Raw genomic sequence first — 21,596 nt, 5'->3', positions numbered from 1 at the left:
AATAATAAAATATGAATAAATAAATAAATAAATGTGTTTTGAATTTAGAGTTTGTTTTGGATAAAAACACTCAAAATAACTTTTTATTATTTTGAGTTTTCTTTATATTTTTTTTTGTTTTAAAAAATGCACATTTAAAAACAACAAAAAGAACGCATTTTTATTATTTTATAAAATTGAAAACTAAAAATAATTTGAAAACAGTAAAGAGAACACAATCTTAAGCTTTCACCCTTAAAAAAATAAAATACTGAGAAACTTAAAGTTGAAAGTAAAAACAAATTAAAAGATAGAGTCACGCTAGGATATACAGTGGTTTAGCTATGTCTATTCCACTACTTTGGCTGATCACCAAAGAATTTAATAAAACCAACTTATTAGAATAATTTTTAAAACATATCCAACTACAAACATTTACAACTAATGGCTTTTAAATATGATAAGATACAACTAGTGTCTTTTATTAAGATCAGACTTAATCAGGGGTTGATTTATGTGTGAGCTGCGTTTACGACAACCCACAATTAAATTTAAATTTATAATATAAAAAGAATGAATTTTTAATAATAGCCTAACTCAACTGAATTTAATCAATGCTTCAGCCCACCCCATATTGTTGCAACCCACTCCAATTATGCAGTCCTTCTTCTTCCCTTGCTACCATTTTGCAAACTGCCAAACCCTTCTTCTTATGTCCTTCTGCAAATCCTTATCCCTTGCTCACTCACCATCGTTCCGTTACCCTTGCTCTCACTCTTGCTCGCTACCTCTCTCACTCTCGTTGTCGCTTGTCTTCGCTCTTGCTGGTTGTTTCAAAATTAGGGTCTCATATTATTTAGTGATATTTTTAAAGTATACCAAGTCTCTATGTAAATAACTTAAATTGAAGGGGATTGGGGCTATTTTAATTTTTTTATAATTTTGTCAAAATGTGAAAAATAAATAGTAATTATAATATAATTAAAAAATGGAAAGAGTTCCGTGAAAGTTTCAAATTTAATAGTATACAAACGAGTTCGATTTTGAATTGAATTTCAAATAAAGCGATTTCCATCGCCGATCTATGAACCTCTGCAACCAATTCTGGTCAAATCCTAATCTCCATTGCTATCTCAAGAGAAGCTCTTCGATTCAATTCTCTCTCCTTGCCTCACTCAGGATACGTGCCCGTCTCTGCACTAGCACGTAGCATGTCTGAAGCAAATGTGGGGTGTCGAGCAGATCAAGAAAGCAAACCCTAATTTTGTTGAATTGGGTATGAAGATAACAGCCGCCCGTTTTCTGAATTTTGGGGAGTCGGGATTGGCGTCGTACTCCCCACCTGTATGGGCAACTGTGGTTGCGGGTGCTTTGGTAGTGGTCACGCTGACGCTCTCCATCTATCTGCTTTTCGAGCACCTATCCGCGTACAAGAACCCCGAGGTGCTCTCTTCTTCTCTTATCTGCCCTGTGTCTGCTCAACCTATAAACTCAACTTTTTAATTGTTGTACCCCTTTGTTTGCTTGTAATGTGTTTTGCATAATTCCTTCGCTTTCCTTGACCAGGAGCAAAAATTCTTGATTGGGGTTGTCTTGATGGTTCCTTGCTACGCAGTTGAATCAGTGAGTGAGATCTTATGCTTTGATTGATTGAACGAAGATGATTCAAGTTGTTTTGTTTTGATTTCTGTAGTGTTGTCCACAATTTATATACTGCGGATTTCATTCACATTTATGCCAAATAAATTTTTGTTTGCTGAAAAGCACTCTGAAAAAAATTAAACAAAAGGCGTGCATATGAAGTGTTACTTTCAAGTCCTTTGGCCAGGAAATTGTGCTACCCTTGTAATTTTCTCCCGCTCGCACATTTAACTTTGTGAATTGATACTCCTTCCAGTTTATACTTTAGTGTGGATTTGGAGCTCAGTAGGTAGTATGATGGCCTTCTTAAATGGTCATTGAGCAAGAAAGTCCAGTGAAGATAGGTGTTGAAAAAGGAGATGACTGTGATGTTCATAGGGACAATGGTTACTTATGGAAGGAAATGATTATGTTTTATAGATGCTTGTCATCTTGGCTAGTTTAATGAGATTATGGCTGTGAGAATGCTTCAGGATTGGATTAAACTATGGTGGAATGTACAGACTAGAGTCAAGGCGTTGGAATCTATTGTTGCTTGTAAATCGTTTCATTTCCATCTTAAGAGGAAGCAAGTATAGGTTCTTGTTGGATCCCAGGTGTTTTAAGTAGGGATTGATGGTCTATTCTCTGCACCGCTAGTAACTAGAGTTTGGTTCAAAAACTGTTAGGTGCATTAAATGGTAACTACTTGTGCTGGGAGCTTGGGACTAATTTAATTCTTGCACAAGTGTGAGTTTGGTTAATAAGAGTACAGTGCAGCCCCCACGGGCATGGCGCAACGGTAAAGCATGAGGAGGATAACAGGAACATCGGAGGTTTGAATCCTTGTGGCGTCTTGGAAGACATAATTATTGTTGGAAGGCAGCATTAGCTGGATGGTAGCAGTAAGGCTGGAAACCAAGTCACCCACGTGGAGGCAGGGTCATGGTGTGCCCTGTTGCCCCTCTGGGGGTCCCGTCTGCACAACGTAAAGGTGGGGTATATGGGGAGGGTAGCCGTTTCTCAAAAGTCCACTCCGAGTGTGTATAGGTTGTGATTGCATTCAGATTTACTCGGAGGGAAAACTAAGGGTGTCACAACCCTAGGATTTGATTAAGGTTGGAAAGGGAAGTGAGAGGAGTTCACGGGAGAGCCGAATTCTGAGGGAGAGATTGAATAGAATTAGGGAGAGAAGTGATGGGACAGTGGAGAACCATTGAGAGAGAGAGAGAGGGAGGGGGGGGGGGGAGGGAAAGAGAGAGAAATTGTAGAGAGAGAAATTGGAATTTCAATTATCAATTCAAGTATATCCTCTCCTCTTACAATGGGTCTTTTTATAAGCATAGTAGCTGGTTGCTTAACTAATTTCTAACAGTATCCTAACAACACCCATGTGTTTTAACAATTTGTAAAAATATCCTAACAACCATTGCAACCCTATTACAATGATACTCTTATATTATTTCTTGGGTCATAACAATTCCCCCCTCCTTGAGAGAGTTCTTGTCCCCAAGAACTGGCAACAACTATTCATTGCTTTTCATCCAATACCCGCTTTCTCAATCCGTTTCATTCTTCTTTCTTGCTTGCGTCTTTTAGGCCTCTTCTTCTTCGTTTTTAGGTTTCCAAGATCCATCATAGGCATACTTTGGCCTAGAACTTCAATTGAAGAAATCTGATCGAGTTCAAGTTTGATACCCCCACCTTCTGCAATAGTTGGCCGACCAAAATCGGTCTCCCTGTCCAATACAAGGATGGATAACGGATCTACAACCATAGCTGCCTTTACTGTATTCCCATTCAACCCATAGCCAAGCTTTGTTGCAAAAATATCAACATCCTGGAAATATAGCAATGAAGAGTTGTAGACTTGCCTTGGGTGCTTAGACCAATGCTGTTTGTGAGCATTGGAATTAGGGGTTGCTGTGATTTCAATCCCATCCACTAGCTCCTTAGTGGCTGCCATAAGGCCTTCATCCCGGCCTTCTTTCCCTATCTGATTTGCAGCCCAATTATCTGATGAAACAATATCCCTGCCCGGACTATCAAATGTATGGAAGCTATCTATGTAGTAGTTCTTACCTCCAAGTTGTTGTATAGACTGATTAGCACCCGATTTATCAGCTTCCAGCTCTTGTAAAGTGTGATCTATACAGGTCTCCCCATCCAATCTACTTTCATGTTCTGAATCCTGAGTTACCATTGATAAATTGGTTTTGATTCTAGCAACAACTTCCTTAACATTGACTGATTTTTCAGTTAGTTCCTCTTGATTCCATGCAAGTAATTCAGTAGCTTCTTTTTCCCCGTATTTGTCGAGATATTTCTCTACATGCACTTCTTCTTCAAAAAGATCCGTGGGCTCTTTTTGATCTGCTGCCCTATCAAACTGATCAACATAATTTTCCTTGAGATTATGCTTTTCACCACCAAAATTACTTCCAATATTGCAGCCATCCTTCTGGTCACTGTTGCCTCCATGAGAATGCTTATTTTTATGCCCAAAGTCTAAAGCAGGCAGTGAATCGGTCATCCGTAATCTTATCTCCTCCTTTGGTTACTCCACTCTTAGGAATTCCTTCTTGTTAAAACTTTCGTGATAATTATCAAAGTATTATACCGGAAAGTTGTAATGTTACTTCTTAATAAGTATCATCGCAAACTCTTGCAGCTTCTTGTGTATCATAAGGCCAAATTCCTTGCTCGTATCATGTACCCCGGTGCTTGCTCTCTTGTCCCATTGGTTGATCTCATTCTCAAACTTCTTTTCCCTTTTTTGTTGCTTCTGGCCAACTGAAAATGCAGCACTCTTCTGCTGCAGTTGAGGCTCCACTTGTTTCATGTGTGCACCGCTTCCTATGGTCGATTCCTCACGAACAAGACACTGCGAAGATCAACTGGGTCATAAAAAAAAAAGAAGAAGATTACAGTGCATACATGAGCATGATTGGACTAAATATTGTTACTTTCCTTTATCTATGTTGGGCCTTTTTCTTAGTTTCCTCAACAGAAACCTACGACTGAAATACCTTGTGAATTGATCACATGGACCCATTATCAATGCAAAATAACCAAATCAGAGTCATTATCCAAACCGAGCACAATAACATGTTTTGTCTCTGAATAACAATCAGTGTATGGCTGAGTAAATGATAACTAATCAAAGGTCTAAGGTACAATCATCCTCAAGTGAACAGATAATCAATAAGGTCAGTTTCCCAAATCAATATGCGGGTGACTGTATTTAGGAGCATTAGTTAGACATGACCAGATAAAGCAGGTGTTTTGCCCTACCATGATCAGTGAAATCAGTAAGCTAGACCTACAAATCTAAAAAAATAGAAATAATGGAATAAATCTGCAAACCCAGTGAAAGTGTGCCTTTTGATAATAGTAGGTTCACATATGCACATATATGAACAGTTGCATATGCTATGCTATATAATCATCAGGGATGACAGATAAAGGGTGCACATTTTATTGAGCATGTAATAATAATATTATGTACAGTATGAGAGTAAACAAGTAGAACAATCATCCCAAAAAATACTGCTGATCAAAATGCAGGAATCAATAATCATAATGGATTGCCTTGTACACATAAAGGAGCCATGTGTATCATCCACGGGGTTAGCAACATCCTTACTAACTAGGGTGGGAAATGGTTCACCAATGGCTAACATCATTCGCTGTTAGTGAACAATGTTCAGAAATTCTACTTCTTATGTCACAATATGAATATAGAAATAATTCTTTTATATTTCTGAGGTAAAAGAATGCAGCCGTGTAATGCAGCTGATAACAATCTGAACAAATAATGACCCGAAGATGAAGGGACTTATTTGAGTACCAAACAAAATCACTCGAGTAGTATAAGAATTCAAGAGAGTTTTACTTGAGTTCAAAACTTTTCTTGATTAAACTGAAAGCTCTAATTTATTTCTGCAGCTATGAGATACACACACACACACACACATTGCTATACAAGATATCTCCTGAAAAATTGGAATCTGTATCTCCTAAACTACAGGTACAGATGCAGATTTGAATTAGGAATTTTAAAGTTTAAACTGCTAGAGTTGCTGGAATTATCTTATCTGCCCTATCTCCTTATCTCTAACAGCCTTATCACTTCATCCTTACCTCTAACAACCTTATCGCTTCATCCTTCAAATTTCTCTCATCTTTTATCCTCTTATTTCTGGCCACGAGAGAGAAAAAGAGGAATTCCTTTTAATCTTTCCAAAACTCCCTCTCAAGCTAGTGAATAGATATCAATCACTCCCAGTTTGATCACACACAGATTAAAACTTGGTTTAGACAAAGCCTTTGTAAGAACATCTGCCTCTTGAGACTTGGTAGAGATACAAGAAAGAGTGATAGCCCCACTTTCTACTTTAGACTTAATAAAATGTCTATCAATTCTCACATGTTTAATCTTGTCATGTTGAACTGTATTGTGGACTATATGTATTGCTGATTTACGAACTAAACAGCTTCATAGGGCCAATTAACGGTAGATTTAAATCAGACATCAATCTCTATATCCAGTTATGCTCACATATTCCTTGTGCCATGACTCTGTATTCAGCTTCTATACTATTGTGGGTTACTACAGATTGCTTTTTACTTCTATAGATAACCATATTCCCCTAGATTTTAGTGCAATATTCAGTTGTAGACTTGCTGTCTTCAATAGCTCCTGCCCTATCTGCATCTGAGGACCCAACTATATCCCTGTCCTCTGTTTTCTTAAATAGTAGCCCTTTACCTAGACTTCCCTTGAGATATCTCAAAATCTGATTCACTGCATCCAAGTGTCTTTTAGTGAGAACATGCATAAATTGACTAACAATACTCACACTAAAAGCAATATCTGGTCTAGCAAGTGACAAATAGATTAGTTTGCCTACTAAATGTTGATATCTATTCCTATCCACTGATGGATCTTCCTCAGCTACTTTCTGCTTCCAATTTCGTTCTAAAGGTGTTCCAGCTGGTCAACACCCAAGCTTACCTATTTCTTTAAGTAGATCTAGGGTGTATTTTCTTTGTGAAATAAAGATTCCTCTTCTACTTCTTGCAATTTCCTTGCCTAGGAAATATTTGAAAGCGTCTAAATCTTTCACTTTGAAAATGGCCGGTAGCTTCTTCTTGAGATTCTCAATTTCCAGTTCATCATCCCCTGTAATTACGATATTATCAACATAAATAATAAGAATTGATTGTTTTGCTGACTCACCCCCTTTTACAAATAGAGTGTGGTCCACTTGACCTTGTTTATGGTCGAGTTGTTTCATTATGGTACTAAACTGTGTGACCTATGCCCTTGGAGACTGTTTCAAGCCATAAAGAAGCTTTTTAAGTTTGCATACCTTGACATAACCTTCTTGATCCTCAAATCTAGGCGAAGATTTCATATACACCTCCTCCTCTAACATACCATTCAAGAATGCATTCTTGATATCTAGTTGGTGTAGTTTCCAGTCCAAATTTGCAGCAATAGACAGTAGTAGGACTCTAATAGAATTCAACTTTGCTATTGGACCAAATGTCTCCTTGTAGTCAATCCCATATGTTTGAGTGAAACCTTATGCCACAAGCCTTGCTTTATACCTTTCAACTATGCCATCTGGTTTGTGCTTAATCGTGAAAACCCATTTGCTGCCAAATACCTTTTTTCCTTTAGGTAAATCTACTATCGCCCAAGTTTCATTATTGTTTAGTGCCCTTATTTCTTCTAGGACAACCTCCTTCCATTTAGGGTCTTGGAGAACCTCATGAATATCTTTTGATACTTGAATTGCATCAACTTCAGTAATAAAATTTCTTGATAACTTGGAATATCTAAGATAGTTTGAAATTGGATGCTTGGTACAAGTTCTTACTCGTTTCCTTACAACAATTGGCAGATCCAAATCACCTACTTCGTCATCATTTTTAACATAAGTCACTGCTTCCCCTTCCCCTTCTTGAGAATTCATTGTAGTAGAATTTGCCATGAGCTCGGATTCATGACTTTGCTTAGGAGCTCGTGGTTTCCTAGAGTATACCAAGACTGGTTTTGGATCTGTGTACAACTCTGCCCCTTGACCTAAGACTTGAGTGGTGGAAATAGTAGTAGGTTCAGTTTGAGGCAATTCCTCGGGTAAGGCTACAAGTATAGAAATAGTTGGATCTTAATGTTTGTCTCCTTGATTATCATGCTCCCCTTGGAGAGAAACTTTGGGATAGAAGGCTTGTTGTTCATCAAAGGAAACATCACATGAAACAAAAAAATGTTTGGAAGAAGGGTGATAACATTTTTAGCCCTTTTGAGTTGGAGAATAACCCAAAAAATACACTTGAGAGCTTTAGGATCAAATTTACCATGAGTAGGATGAATGGAATGAGCAAAAGCTATGTACCCAAACACACGGATTGGGAGAGAGTTATGAACTCTAGAGGAGCGAAATATGGATAGTAGTTCACTTATAGGAGTACGATATTGCAGAATTTTCAATGGAAGTCTATTAATGAGAAAAACGGAAGTAAGAATGGCTTTCCCCCCAAAGGAATGTGGTACATTACTTGCAAACATAATGAACCTTGCAACTTTAAGTAAGTGACATTTTTTTCTTTCTGCCATACCATTTTGTTGGGGGGTATAGACACAAGAGTTTTGGTGGAATATACCATACTCTTCAAGGTATTGGTTTAGCTCATGAGAAAAATACTCCCTTCCATTATTTGTATGGAGAATATGAATTAAGGACTGAAAACATTGGTAATGAATTTATGGAATTGTTTGAAGATGATGTTCACTTTGGACTTTTCTTTCATTAGATAAACCCAACAAACTCAAGTATGATCATCTATAAATGTAACAAACCATATTTCCCTAATTAGATTAGGTACTCTAGATGGTCCCCATGTATTGCTATGAATAAGATGAAATGGAATAGACGGTTTATAGGGATGAGGAGGATGAAACAAAGAAGGTCTTTATTAATGAAGAACTGAGGGTACAAATGTTTTAAATAGGAAAACTTGGATGACCTAGTCTATTGTGCCAAAGTTTAACATGTGAATTTGAAACAGTAGAAGGAATAGTGGGTTGTGGCTTAGATGTCAAAGGAGAGTTAATACTTGATAGGTAGTAGAGACCATTTTGCTCCTCAACATTGCCAATCGTCCTCCCTAATAACAAACCCTGAAATTCATAGCAAAAGGGAGAAAAAATTATGGAACAATTAGAATCTCTGGTTATCTTACTAACAGATATTAAGTTACACTTCAAATTTGGAACATAAAGTACTAATTTTAACTGTGAACCAAAAAACTCCATATCTCCTCGTGTAGAAGAATATGTTACTTGAACTTACTTCTGCTTGCTTTATCTATTGTGTTGCTGTTTAGTTAGCTGTTGTATTTGATATGTATGCTACTTGTATTTGTTGTTAATTAGTTAGGCGGTGATTAGCTGAAGTGTCTTAGGCTCATAAGTATATAAACTCAATGAGCCTTTTCTCTTGTAAGATTGATTTCATTTTTCATCTTTTGTGAAAGTATTTCACGAGAGCATTTCTTTTCTCTCTCGCGATTATCTTTGTGCCCTAGGTTTCCTATTGCCCTAACTATCTTTACATGGTATTAGAGCCTGCGACTTACGTCTATGGCGTCCAATCCCGATCGTAATTCTTCTTCCTCTTATCCACCTCATTCCTCTTTCACATTATCATCTGCCTCACAGTCTGATTTTGCAGTTGTGGCAAAGGCTTTTAGTTTTATACCAATCAAGTTAGATTTGAGCAATTATATTTTCTGGAAGGCACAGATCCTAGCTACGATAAGAGCTTTTGATTTGTTTCCATTTCTTAACAAGTCTCTGCCTCCACCTAAATATGTATCTGATCCAATCGGGGATGGTGAAGCTCAGGTGGTAAATTTAGAATACCTAAATTGGTTGCGATCTGATTAGTTGATGCTCGACTGGTTGTTCTCTACAATCGACAAGGAGATACTAGTGCAGGTGATTCATTGTGAATTATCTGCCAAGGTATGGTCTTCACTTGAAAGCCTATATTCTCGTTAAATTATAGCAGTCATTTCAATTAACGCAACAACTAAGGTTAATCAAAAAGGTCTCTGTCTGTTAATGATTACATCTTGAAAATTAAGACTATTGGTCATGCACTTGCTGTTATTGGTGAATCTTTAAGTGATAAGGATCTGCTGCTTGCCATATTAAATGGATTGGATCATGAATATGAGACTGTAGTTAGTCTAATTACCTATCAAATGGATGAAATTGATCTAGAGAAGGTCCAATACTTATTGTTGATGCATGAACAGAGGTTAAACTCAAAGAATTTGTCACAGTCATCGGTGCATTTTGAATCTGTTATGAATACTCCTATGAATGTTAACATGATTTCGATGACACCACGACACAGTAATAATAAAGGAGGTTTTGTGCAAAGAGGAGGTGGATATATGAATAGAAGGGGAATAAGTTGTGGTAGAACATTCGGTAGACGGATCTATTGTCAATTATGGTGTGTGTGAGTTTTCTAAACACCATAGAGTTTCTTATTATTTGAGTAATAAATTGTCCTCCATTCCATTTACTTTGTTTCATTTGGATGTGTGGGGACCATCTAGAATCCCTAATTGTTCTGGGGCTAGATAGTTTATTTCTTTATTGATGATTGTACAAGGATGACTTGGGCGTATCTCTTAAAAGGATAAGATAGCTATCAGCACTATCTTGCCTATATTCTAAAAGATGATATCTACTCAATTTGGATCCCATATTAAAAAATTTTGAACTGATAATGCAAGGGATTACTTTAATCATCGCTTGCATCATTTTTTCCAACAAGAAGGGATTGTCCACGAGTCATCATGTGTAGATACTCCACAATAGAATGGAGTGGCAGAGAGGAAAATGAGACATTTACTCAATGTCACCAGGGCCCTTCTACTTCACCATTCTATTCCTAAAAGTTTTTGGGGTGAAGCAGTTTTAACTGTTGCCTACTTAATCAATCGTGTCCCTTCTAAACTCCTAAATTATCAAAGCCCTATTCAATGTTTATCTTCCTATTTTCCAGAGGTTGGTCTTCATACTCCTCTTCCTTTAAGAGTTTTTGGATGCGTTTCTCTTGTCCATGTTTCTAAACATCACAGGGATAAGCTGGATCCTAGAGTTCTTAAATGTATTCTCCTTGGTTACTCTCTTACTCAAAAAGGGTTCAAATGTTATCGGATTCCTACTAGGAAATTCTATGTATCCAAAGATGTCACATTTCTTGAAACTCAATCATTTTTTTGGATCTCCTAGTACAGATTACCAAGGGGAAAATGTTTTTGTGCTGACTCAAGTATTGATCTCCCTATTTTGGACTTGCCTCTTGATTCAACGATTCACGACTCATCCAATTCACCCTTAGATGAGCAGAATCAGTAAGAATCTCACGAAGAGCAGCCTGAATCAATGCTGTCATCCCCTTCAGTTAGATTCAAAGGGTCTCCTTATGTCTTCAAGAGATGGACACAACCTATTCTAGGTCCTCTTTTGGCACCAACATCATCTCCAAGTTCACGTACTGATGTCAATTATCCTTCTCCTTCGTTATCTTCTAATCCTGTTGCTAATGACTTGAACCTACCTATTGCTCTTAGAAAAGGCATCAGGAGTTGTACCCAACATCTATTGGCCAATTATCTTTCTTACCATCGTTTGTCCCCAAAACATGGAGGTTTCTTAACCTCTTTGGATGCCACTTCTATTCCTAAGACAGTTGGTGAGTCTTTCAAGGATCAAAATTGGGTTCAAGCAATGTAGGAGGAGATGAGGGCCTTGGAAAAAAATCAGATGTGGGACATGGTACCTAAACTGAAGGGGGTCAAGCCTGTGGGCTTCCAATGGGTTTTTAACCTAAAGTATAATGCAGATGGAACTCTAGAGATGTATAAGGCCAGGTTAGTTGTTAAAGGATATACACAAACTTATGGTATTGACTACTTACAGACTTTTGCATTTGTGGCAAAAATGACAACAATGCAAATCCTATTAGCTCTAGCATCACATTATGGCTGACAATTGCAACAATTTGATGTGAAAAACACTTTTTTGCATGGAGATTTAGAGGAAGAGGTGTTTACGGAACCACCACCCGATTTTGATAAAGGGTTTTCAGGCAGGGCATGCAAACTAAAGAAAGCCCTCTATGCGCTTAAACAGTCTCCGCGAGTATGGTTTGAAAGATTCTCCAAATCTGAGGCATATGGGCTATCTTCAAAGTAGAGGTGATCATACTCTCTTCTTTAAGCATTCAATTGAAGGAAGGATAACAACACTACTAGTATATATTGATGGCATTATAGTAATTGGGAATGATTTTGAAGAACAAAAACAGCTTAAAGAGAACCTTTCCAAAGCATTTGTGATCAAGGATCTTGGGGTATTGAAATATTTTCTTGGAATTGAAGTGGCCTATTCTAAAGTTGGGATTTTCTTGTCACAAAAAAAGTACATTTTAGATCTGCTAAAGGAGACAGGGCTGTTGGGTGGCAAAGGAACAGATACACTGGTAGAATCCAATGTTAAGGGAGGGTACCAAAGATTGGTTGGGAGATTGATTTATTTGTCACATATCAGACTGAGTATTGCTTTTGCAGTAAGTTTGGTAAATCAGTTCATGCATAGTCCTATAGAAGAACATATGCAAGCTATAAGGAGAATTCTATGCTATCTAAAGATTACACTTGGTAAAGGGATCTTGTTCAAACCAAGGAATGAATTGGATGTTACCAGATACACTAATGCGGATTATAGAGGGTCTTTGACTGATAAACACTCCACAATTGGGTATTGTGTATTTCTTGGGGGGAATTTAGTATCATGGAGAAGTAAGAAGCAGGCTATAGTAAATAGATTTAGTGCTGAGACTGAATTCCGGGCAATGACACTAGGCTTATGTGAACTGTTATGGTTGAGAATCATTTTGGAAGACCTAAGGATTTCTAGCAGTGGGTCAATCAAATTATGTTGTGATAATAAATCAGCTATAAGTATTGCACATAATCCTGTGCAACATGATAGAACCAAGCATGTGGAGATAGACAAACATTTTATTAAAGAGAAACTAGAGGTTGGGTTAATTTGCATTCCCTATGTGCCATTAGAAAAGTAGTTAGCTGATCTTTTGACAAAGGGGCTGTCCACTAAGCGATTTGAAGAATTGGTGTGTAAGCTAGGAATGGTTGATATCCATTCACTAGCTTGAGGGGGAGTGATAAATTTCGTGGAGTTAAAGGATTCTTTTGGCTAGACTTTCAAAGAGAGTGATTAGTCAAAGTATTCTAAATTGGCTGATTTGGCTGATCATCTTTTCGAAGATTTCTAAATTTAGGTTTAGGGAACTTTTCTATTCTGGTTTAGGAAATTTCTTATTTGTGTATGGTCAAATCTTTCCTTTGTTTCTCTTTCCTATGTTGTATAATCCTCATCTCTATTAGAGGACTTGTAGAGCCTTATATGAATTAAGTGAATGAAATCAGTGGTTCTGTTTTCTTCAGTTTTCCAGATCAGAATACATCTCTCTTACAACATCCCAGATATCTTTTGCAGTTTGATAAAACAAGTACAATCGCCCAATCTTTGGCTCCATTGAATTGATCAGCCGTGCCATTAGAATAGAATTTTCTGCCTCCCAAGCTTTGTAAGTTGTTGAATCCTTTTTCAGCATAGCTGTTGCTCCTGTCAGGTATCCCATTTTACCCCTACCCTTGATCACCAGTAAAATAGACTGGTACCATTCTCGAAAATTGCTTCCATTCAGCCTATGTAACGTGATTTGGATCAAGGGATTTTCAGAGTGAGGGGAACAAAAGATGATTGAAAGTTTGAAACAATCGGAACCATAGAGGATTCCATTGTAGATGAATTTGGTGTCGAGCTTGTCATTGATCGTTGCAGGTTGCCGGTGAAAGTGTGGCTCTGATATTATAAACAAATAATGAACCGAAGGTAAAGGGGACTTACTCGAGTACCAAACAACATCACTCGAGTAGTATAAGAATTCAAGAGAGTTTTACTTGAGTACAAAACTTTACTCGATTAAAATGAAAGCTCTAATTTATTTCTGCAGCTATGGGAGATACACACACACACACACACACACACACACACACACACACCGCTATACAAGATATCTCCTGAAAAATAGGAATCTCTACCTCCTAAACTATAGGTACAGATATACAGATTTGAATTAGGAATTTTAAACTGCTATAGTTGCTGGAATTATCTTATCTGCCTTATCTCATCTCTAACAGCCTTATCACTTCATCCTTCAAATTTCTCTCATCTTTTATCCTCTTATTTCTGGCCATGAGAGAGAAAAACGGGAATTCCTTTTAATCTTTTCAACACAATCAATGCCATGTAGTGGAGTTAGTCATCAATGTGAATGTAGACACAGAAATTAGCCCCATGGTATACAACCATAAGCAATAGACATGGCATATGATAGAATGCTTATTTCCTATTTTATACATTTTTCATGATATGATTTAAAAATAATCTTGAATAAGTGAAACATACATATAGAAATTAATTGAGTTTGAATATGAATGAGCTGACTGTGCATGCACAAATTGCATCATAAAACAAGTTATCAGCTCATAGTGCTAGTCTAAGATTATAGTGAACTGAAACCCACCTGGGACATTCTTGGATCACCTAAACAATCAAAATAAACAAATTATGTCAAAAGATCCTAAAATTAAAATAATTCTAACCTGTAAATTGATTCAAAATTTCTATAGAAAATCCCACTTTCCCAATTTATTGCTACAGTACTAATTTCTGAAATTTAAATGTCTTAATTTTTTGAATATTTGTGTTAATCTAGTAATATGTAATTTCAAATTAGTGTATGTAAAAATAATATTACTATTATTATTTTACGTCGATCTAAATCCAAATTTTGATTGAATTATTCTCTAATTGAAATTGGTGAACATTTTGGGTAATGTGTCGGCTCGATTTAAAGCTTTAAACTTGACCATTCATACTTGGGTTTTATATCTAAACTTGGGTTATGGATCAAATCCATTTCAATTGGCATGAATCTGGACACTCTAAAACCCAATTTCTCCTGTGAGCTTCACTTGGATTAGGATTAAATTGGTCATACAATTGGGTTTTTAATTGAGCCAAGTCTTAGAAAATTGGTTCCAAGTTAATCTTGTGCTTACTGGACTAACCAATCGGTTTATATAGATAATCTGTGTTATTCAATCAGGGACATTGTCAATCAGGTTGGAATTGTGTTGAATCCAAATTCCAGCCAACTTGTGGGTTTTGTTCAAGTGTGCACAAGGGGTTCAAATTAAAATTCTGGTTTAATGAAAGTTTTGGCTTTGTTTGATCATATGTTTAATTTGTTTCAAATGAAGTAAATCAAGTTGAGATTTCCTTTTGAGTTTCAACATTGATGAAAATCAATGTTCCAGTCTCCATCAGAATTCTCATCAGTGAAAAAGGGTAAAGGTTTTTTCTTTGTGTGGGATATTTATGAAATCAGAAGACTAGTTGATTTGGCCAAACCTCGCTGGAAGGTTAGATGAGTCGATTATCAGGTTTTTCTTGTTTGGTTGAAGCCTAGCTTTGATCCTTTGGTTCTTGGTTCATTGTAGCTGGCTTGGGGATGAAAGAATATTTGGTTGTTAAATATTAAGTTAAAAAAAAGGGACTGAGAGGTAGGGAGAATACTCAAGTGAATGAACTTGTAGAATTCCAGCTGTGCATCAATATCCTTTGTGCCTCCTATCTGCTAGTGCCGTGAATGAAGAAAGGGATGCTGAGGCTTATCATCTGATGCGGAAGAAGAGTTTATCACCTTTAGAGATATCTTATTTATCTATTCATGTATTATGTTATCTTATGAAATAATCTAATCCTAAAAATTAGGAGTCCTCATCCTAATATCTAGAAGCTAAAGTTTAGGAAATTTTTAGGATATCTTAGCCAAAGTTCATGTATATATTGTAATCTATTCTCTCGGATTTGAGTATGAAAAAGAAGGAACGAGAAGTTCCAGTTTCTTCATGGTATCAGAGCAGTAAATCTGATCCATTGCAGGCTTGTTTCTCGTAAGCCGTCATGGCTAACACAGGCGAGATTTCAGCATTTGAAGTTTCATCTGGATTCGGAGGAATGTCCAGCATTCCTGAAGGTCCTATTCTTCAGATTACTGGACACAAATTGAATGGCCAGAACTTCATCCAATGGTCACAATCAGTTATGCTGTTCGTTTGTGAAAGAGGCAAGGAAGATTACCTCACCGGAACTACAGTGCAACCTCAAGAAACCAATTCTACCTACAAGATTTGTAAGGTAGAAAACAGCATGGTCATGTCATGGTTAATCAAGTCCATGACGAATGCAACAGGAGAGAACTTCTTGTATTATAAAACCGCAAAGGAGATATGGGATGCGGTTAAGGAGACTTACTCCAATGCTGATAATACACCAGAAGTGTTCGGAATAAAGAGTATATTTCATGAATTAAGGCAACGAGATACGTCTGTAACAGACTATTTCAATGCTTTAACTCGCCAATGGAAGCAACTGGATATTCTTGAAGAAAAATCATGGAAGTGCTCAGAAGATTCTCAACAATACAAGAAGATTGTTGAAAAAGATCGAGTCTACTAATTCCTCCTCGGACTCAACAAAGATCTGGATGATGTAAGGGGAAGAATACTAAGTATTAAGCCTCTTCCTAGTGTCAGGGAAGTCTTCTCAGAAGTCCGTAGGGAGGAAAGCCGGAAGAAACTAATGCTGGGATCACATCACCCTTTCCTCCCAGCTGAAAACTCTGCCATGATAGCCCAAGAAAATTCCTTTAACCGAGACAAACAGCAGAAGAACAGACCAGTGTACGAACATTGCAAGAAAGTTGGGCATACTAAGGATATATATTGGAAGCTTCACGGCAAACCAACAAACTAGAAACCAGCCCGAGAGAAAAGACGTGGAAATACTGCTGAATCCCAAACAAACGCTGAGGTCAATCCCTTCAGTAAAGAACAATTGGAAGCCCTTCAAAAGATCCTGCAACAGACTCTTCAAAATAATACTACTGGATCTGGTACGCTAGCCTCAAAAGGTAACTTCCTTCATGCCCTAACTGTCCAACAAGAAAACCCAAAGGCCTGGATAGTTGACTCAGGTGCAACAGATCATATGACAGGAGATATATCTTTATTTAACAAGTATACTGCTTGTCCTGATAGTAAGTATACTGTTCGCATAGCATATGGAACTCTATCCCAAGTAAAAGGCATAGGATCTGTTATGATTTCAGGAAGCATCAACCTTGAATCAGTTCTTTATGTCCCTAATCTCAATTGTACCTTACTTTTAGTGAGTAAGCTGACAAAAGAAAAGAACTACATCACTAAATTCTCTTCCAACTTGTGTGAATTTCAAGAATCGGACTTGGAGAAGAGGATTAGCAGTGCTAAGATGTGTTCAAGACTCTACTTACTTCGAGATGAAGATGTTCAACTATCACAATCAGGTCCAAAACCATGTAGTGCTCTAAACTCTAGCTTAAATACCCTTAGTCCAGCCATGTTATGGCATTATCGATTAGGACATCCAAATTTCACGTATCTCAAGAAATTATTTCCCTCATTATTCAATAAGAAGGCTGTTCTTTATCAATGTGAGATTTGTCAACTTTCTAAGCATACTTGTGCTACATATCCTACTCATTCGTACAAATCCTCTCATCCTTTTTCTATGATACATAGTGATATTTGGGGGCCATCTCGGGTCCACAATATCACCGGTGCTAAGTGGTTTGTCACATTCATCGATGACCACACTAGACTCACTTGGGTGTTCCTAATGAAAGAGAAATCAGAACTTGGAAATATTTTTGAACACTTTCACAGCATGATCATGAATTAGTTTCAAACCAAGATTCAAGTGTTCAAAACTGATAATGGGCGGGAGTATTTCCTGTTAGCAAATGAGTTGATTTGTCCTGATATTATTCCCTTTTTCTTGGTTATTATTTCCTTTTCTTGGTTGATTGATTGTAACTTGTAATCTTTTATTTGATTGTAAATTGTAGATTAGAATCTTTTATTTTTAAGCAGCTTCCTAATTTGTTTAAGGAAGATTGCTAAGTTAGAGAGTTGCCTAACTCATTTAGGCTAACTTAGGAAGGTATCCAACTTAGGAGATATCCTAAACTTGGCAACCTCTCTGTATATATGTTGTGTTCGGTTTTGCTATGTTAAATAGATTGAAAGTTTTTCTGGTCTTTTGACATGGTATCAGAGCCATAGGGTTTCGGTGATTGTTTGTAGCCGAGATACCTTGATCCATTTTTCCTTTCAACCATAGTATGGGCGATGTTGGAGAATCGGAAGGTACGACCGAAGTCACAGCCACAGGTGCTGTTACGGGGGGATCCAGCCATGGGATAAGTACTGGAGGAGAGCTTTCGATTATTCAAGCGGCTTATAGGTTGAGCGGAAAAAATTATCTCAAGTGGTCTCAATTAATCAAGACCTTCTTGAAAGGCAAGGGAAAATTGAGCCACTTGGAGGGAACCGGGCCTCAAAAGGAGGATCCCACGTACGCTGCATGGGATGAAGAAGACTCATTAGTCATGTCATGGCTTTGGAGTGCTATGAATCTAGAGATTAGCGATACCGTAATGTTTCTAACTACGGCTAAGGAGATATGGGATGCTATGAGGACTACCTACTCCAAAATCAATGATGCTGCACAGATTTATGAAATCAGAACAAAGGTGGCAGCAACAAAACAAGGCAACCGATCTGTTACTGAGTACTCTAATCTGTTGCAAATTTTGTGGCAAGAATTGGATCACTATCAGTGCATCCAGATTAAGTGCAGCGAGGATGCAGTCATTCAAAAGAGATTTGTGGAGAAAGAACGGATCTATGACTTCTTAGCTGGACTAAACTTGGAGTATGATGCTGTTAGGATCCAAATCCTAGGTAAATCTGACCTACCTTCTTTAAATGAAGTTATTGCTATTATTCGAGGGGAAGAAGGTAGGAGAGGAGTGATGTTAGAGAATCCACAGTTAGAGGGATCAGCATTACTCACTATAAAAGGGGCTGGTCGTGGAAGGTGGATTAAAGAAGATAGAAGACAGGTGGATTCAAATGGAAGTACCACAGATAGGGATAATTTGTGGTGCACTTTTTGCAAAAAACCGAGGCACACAGTTGATAAATGCTGGAAGCTCCATGGAAAACCAGTTAGAGGAGGACAACATCCACAATCTAAGCCTAATGGGCAGTCATATATGGCTAACAGTCAGCTGGGATCGGGAGAGATCATTGGCCGACAACAAGTGGAAGGCAAAGGCATTGAACAAACTGAGTTTATGGGGCTGAAACAAGAAGAAATTGAGAAGTTGAGGACCCTATTAGGCTCACTTGAGAAGGAACTAGGAGCAAGTTCTTCAAATCTTGCTCTCACAGGTATTACTCTCAATTCTTCCAGCTTAAAAGTTTCAGATTTAAGTTTTAAACCAGATTGGGTTCTTGACACTGGTGCCACCGACCATATGACCTATTTCTCCCAAAAATTCCTATCCTATAAGCCTTGTCCAAGCACCAAAAAGATTGTTCTGGCTGATGGATCCCTAACTACTGTTGCTGGAATAGGGGACATCAGTGTGAACAATCATTTGATCCTAAGAGATGTTCTTCATGTTCCTAAACTTTACACCAACCTCATCTCTATTAAAAAACTGACTCAAGATGCTAATTGCCTTGCTATCTTCTCTCCAACCTCTTGTGAATTTCAGGAAAGGGACTCGAGGAAGATGATTGGGCATGCTAAGGTGAAAGAGGGGCTATACTATCTTGAAGGATTTAGTAAACTGAAATATGTTCCTCCTATGTCTTTTTTAGCTAAATCCAATAAGGATACCCTATGGCTTCATCATTTTCGCTTAGGGCATCTATCATTTGTGGTTCTTCAATCTATGTATCCCTCTTTGTTCAAGGGATTAGATAGTAGGGAATTTCAATGTGATATTTGTCAATTTGCTAAGCAGAAAAGAGCTTCATTTCCTCTTAATAATACTCGAAGTGTTCTTCCTTTCAATTTAATTTATAGTGACATATAGGGTCCTTCTCCTATCCCTAACATTTCGGGTGCAAGGTGGTTTGTGTTATTTGTTGATGATTGTACCCGTGTAATGTGGTTATACCTTCTAAAAAACAAATCAGATGTTTGTTCCATTTTTCAAAATTTCTACACCATGATTAAAAACCAATTTGGTGTTGAAATTAAAAGAGTGAGAACCGACAATGCCAAGGATTTTTTCAATCAAACTCTCTCCCATTTCTTTCAAGAGAGAGGTGTGATCCATGAATCATCATGTGTTTATACTTCTCAGCAAAATGGGCTAGCTGAGAGGAAGAATGGTCACTTATTAACCGTTACAAGAGCCTTGTTGTTTCATAATAATGTGCCCAAACACTATTGGGGAGAGGCTGTTCTAACTGCAGCTTATCTTATCAATAGGCTTCCTTCAAGAAACCTTGGTCTCAAAAGTCCAATTCAGCTTCTTACTCAAGGATTTCCAAACTTTGTTCCCACAGATTTGTGTCCTAAAGTGTTTGGCAGCTTAGTTTTTATTCATAACCATTCTCCTCATAGGGGAAAATTGGATCCTAGGGCCCTCAAATGTGTCTTTGTTGGCTATTCTCCTACTCAAAAGGGTTATAAATGTTTCCATCCTCCATCCAAAAAATTCTTTGTCTCAGCTGATGTTAAATTTGTGGAAGATCAGTCATATTTCCAGAATTCCTACACTCATGGGGAGACTGATTTCTTAGGTGGAAATGCAAAGGAGTTATATCTTCCTACTCTTCCATGTTCCTCTTCGACTTGTCCTAGATGTTCCTCCACTCTTTCAGCTTGTCCTAATCCTCAGGATTGTGCTAATACTGATGTAAGAGAAACTACTCAGTCAGATCCTAAACCACTGAAAGTGTATACAAGAAAAAGAGCCCCAGAACTTCCATCTAAGCATGCTGAATTATCTAACTTAAGTCCTGATCAGTGCAGTCCAGCATCTGACTCCCACCAGAATTCTATTCCATCTTCTCCTGAAGCTAAACCTACTTCACCAACATCTCTTCCAGTTGACTATCAGCCATCTACACTCAATTTAGATGATCTAGATGTCCCAATTGCCCTAAGGAAGGGAACCCGAGCCTGCACCCAGCATCCATTACACTTGTTTCTCAGTTATTCTAATCTGTCCCCAGCTTACAAGGCCTTCTTAACCAATGTCTCTTCCATACCAATTCCAAAAAACCTATCTGAAGCTTTAAGCAGTAAGAATTGGAAGGAAGCCATGAGAGTTGAGATGAATGCTCTTGAAAAGAACCATACTTGGAATCTGGTAGAACTTCCTAAAGGCAAGAAACCTGTGGGATGTAGATGGGTTTTCACTGTCAAATACAAATCAGATGGCTCTCTAGAAAGGTACAAAGCTAGGTTGGTGGCCAAAGGTTATACCCAAACATATGGCGTGGATTATCTTGAAACATTTGCTCCGGTGGCCAAAATGAACACTGTTCGGGTTCTATTATCATTGGCAGCCACTTTAAACTGGCCTTTGTATCAATATGATGTTAAAAATGCATTTTTACATGGTGACTTAGAGGAAGAGATTTATATGGAGGTTCTTCCTGGATTTGGGTTTCCTAATCAAGGAAAAAACTTAGCATGCCGCTTGAACAAAGCTCTCTATGGACTGAAACAGTCACCAAGAGCTTGGTTTGGGAGATTTGCCAAAGTAATGTTGGGTTTGGGCTATAAGCAAAGTCAAGGGGATCACACATTGTTTATCCACCACTCTCCAACTGGTAAACTAACTGCTTTGCTAGTGTATGTGGATGATATAATTGTGACAGGTGATGATCAAGAT

At 37.7% G+C, this 21,596-nt stretch overlaps 1 protein-coding gene across 3 annotated transcripts in view; it reads left to right on the top strand.

Moving 5' to 3' along the window:
- Nucleotides 1-874: 874 nt before the first annotated feature.
- Nucleotides 875-21,596, top strand: part of LOC127807734 (protein LAZ1) — a 34,833-nt gene continuing 14,111 nt past the window's right edge. The window contains exons 1-2 of one of the 3 annotated variants that reach the window (XM_052345789.1): nucleotides 875-1,422; nucleotides 1,546-1,602. In XM_052345789.1, coding sequence (XP_052201749.1) covers nucleotides 1,204-1,422; nucleotides 1,546-1,602 — 276 coding nt within the window. In that variant the 5' untranslated portion in view covers nucleotides 875-1,203. The remainder of the gene's footprint in view (nucleotides 1,423-1,545; nucleotides 1,603-21,596) is intronic. The other 2 variants (XM_052345788.1, XM_052345787.1) reach the window with 2 other exon arrangements.

The sequence above is a fragment of the Diospyros lotus genome, chromosome 8 (assembly GCF_014633365.1).
Source record: "Diospyros lotus cultivar Yz01 chromosome 8, ASM1463336v1, whole genome shotgun sequence".
In the NCBI taxonomy this organism is placed as follows: domain Eukaryota; kingdom Viridiplantae; phylum Streptophyta; class Magnoliopsida; order Ericales; family Ebenaceae; genus Diospyros; species Diospyros lotus.
The sequence above is the reverse complement of the archived record's forward strand: the minus strand, read 5'-3'. Positions and strand labels throughout refer to the sequence as shown.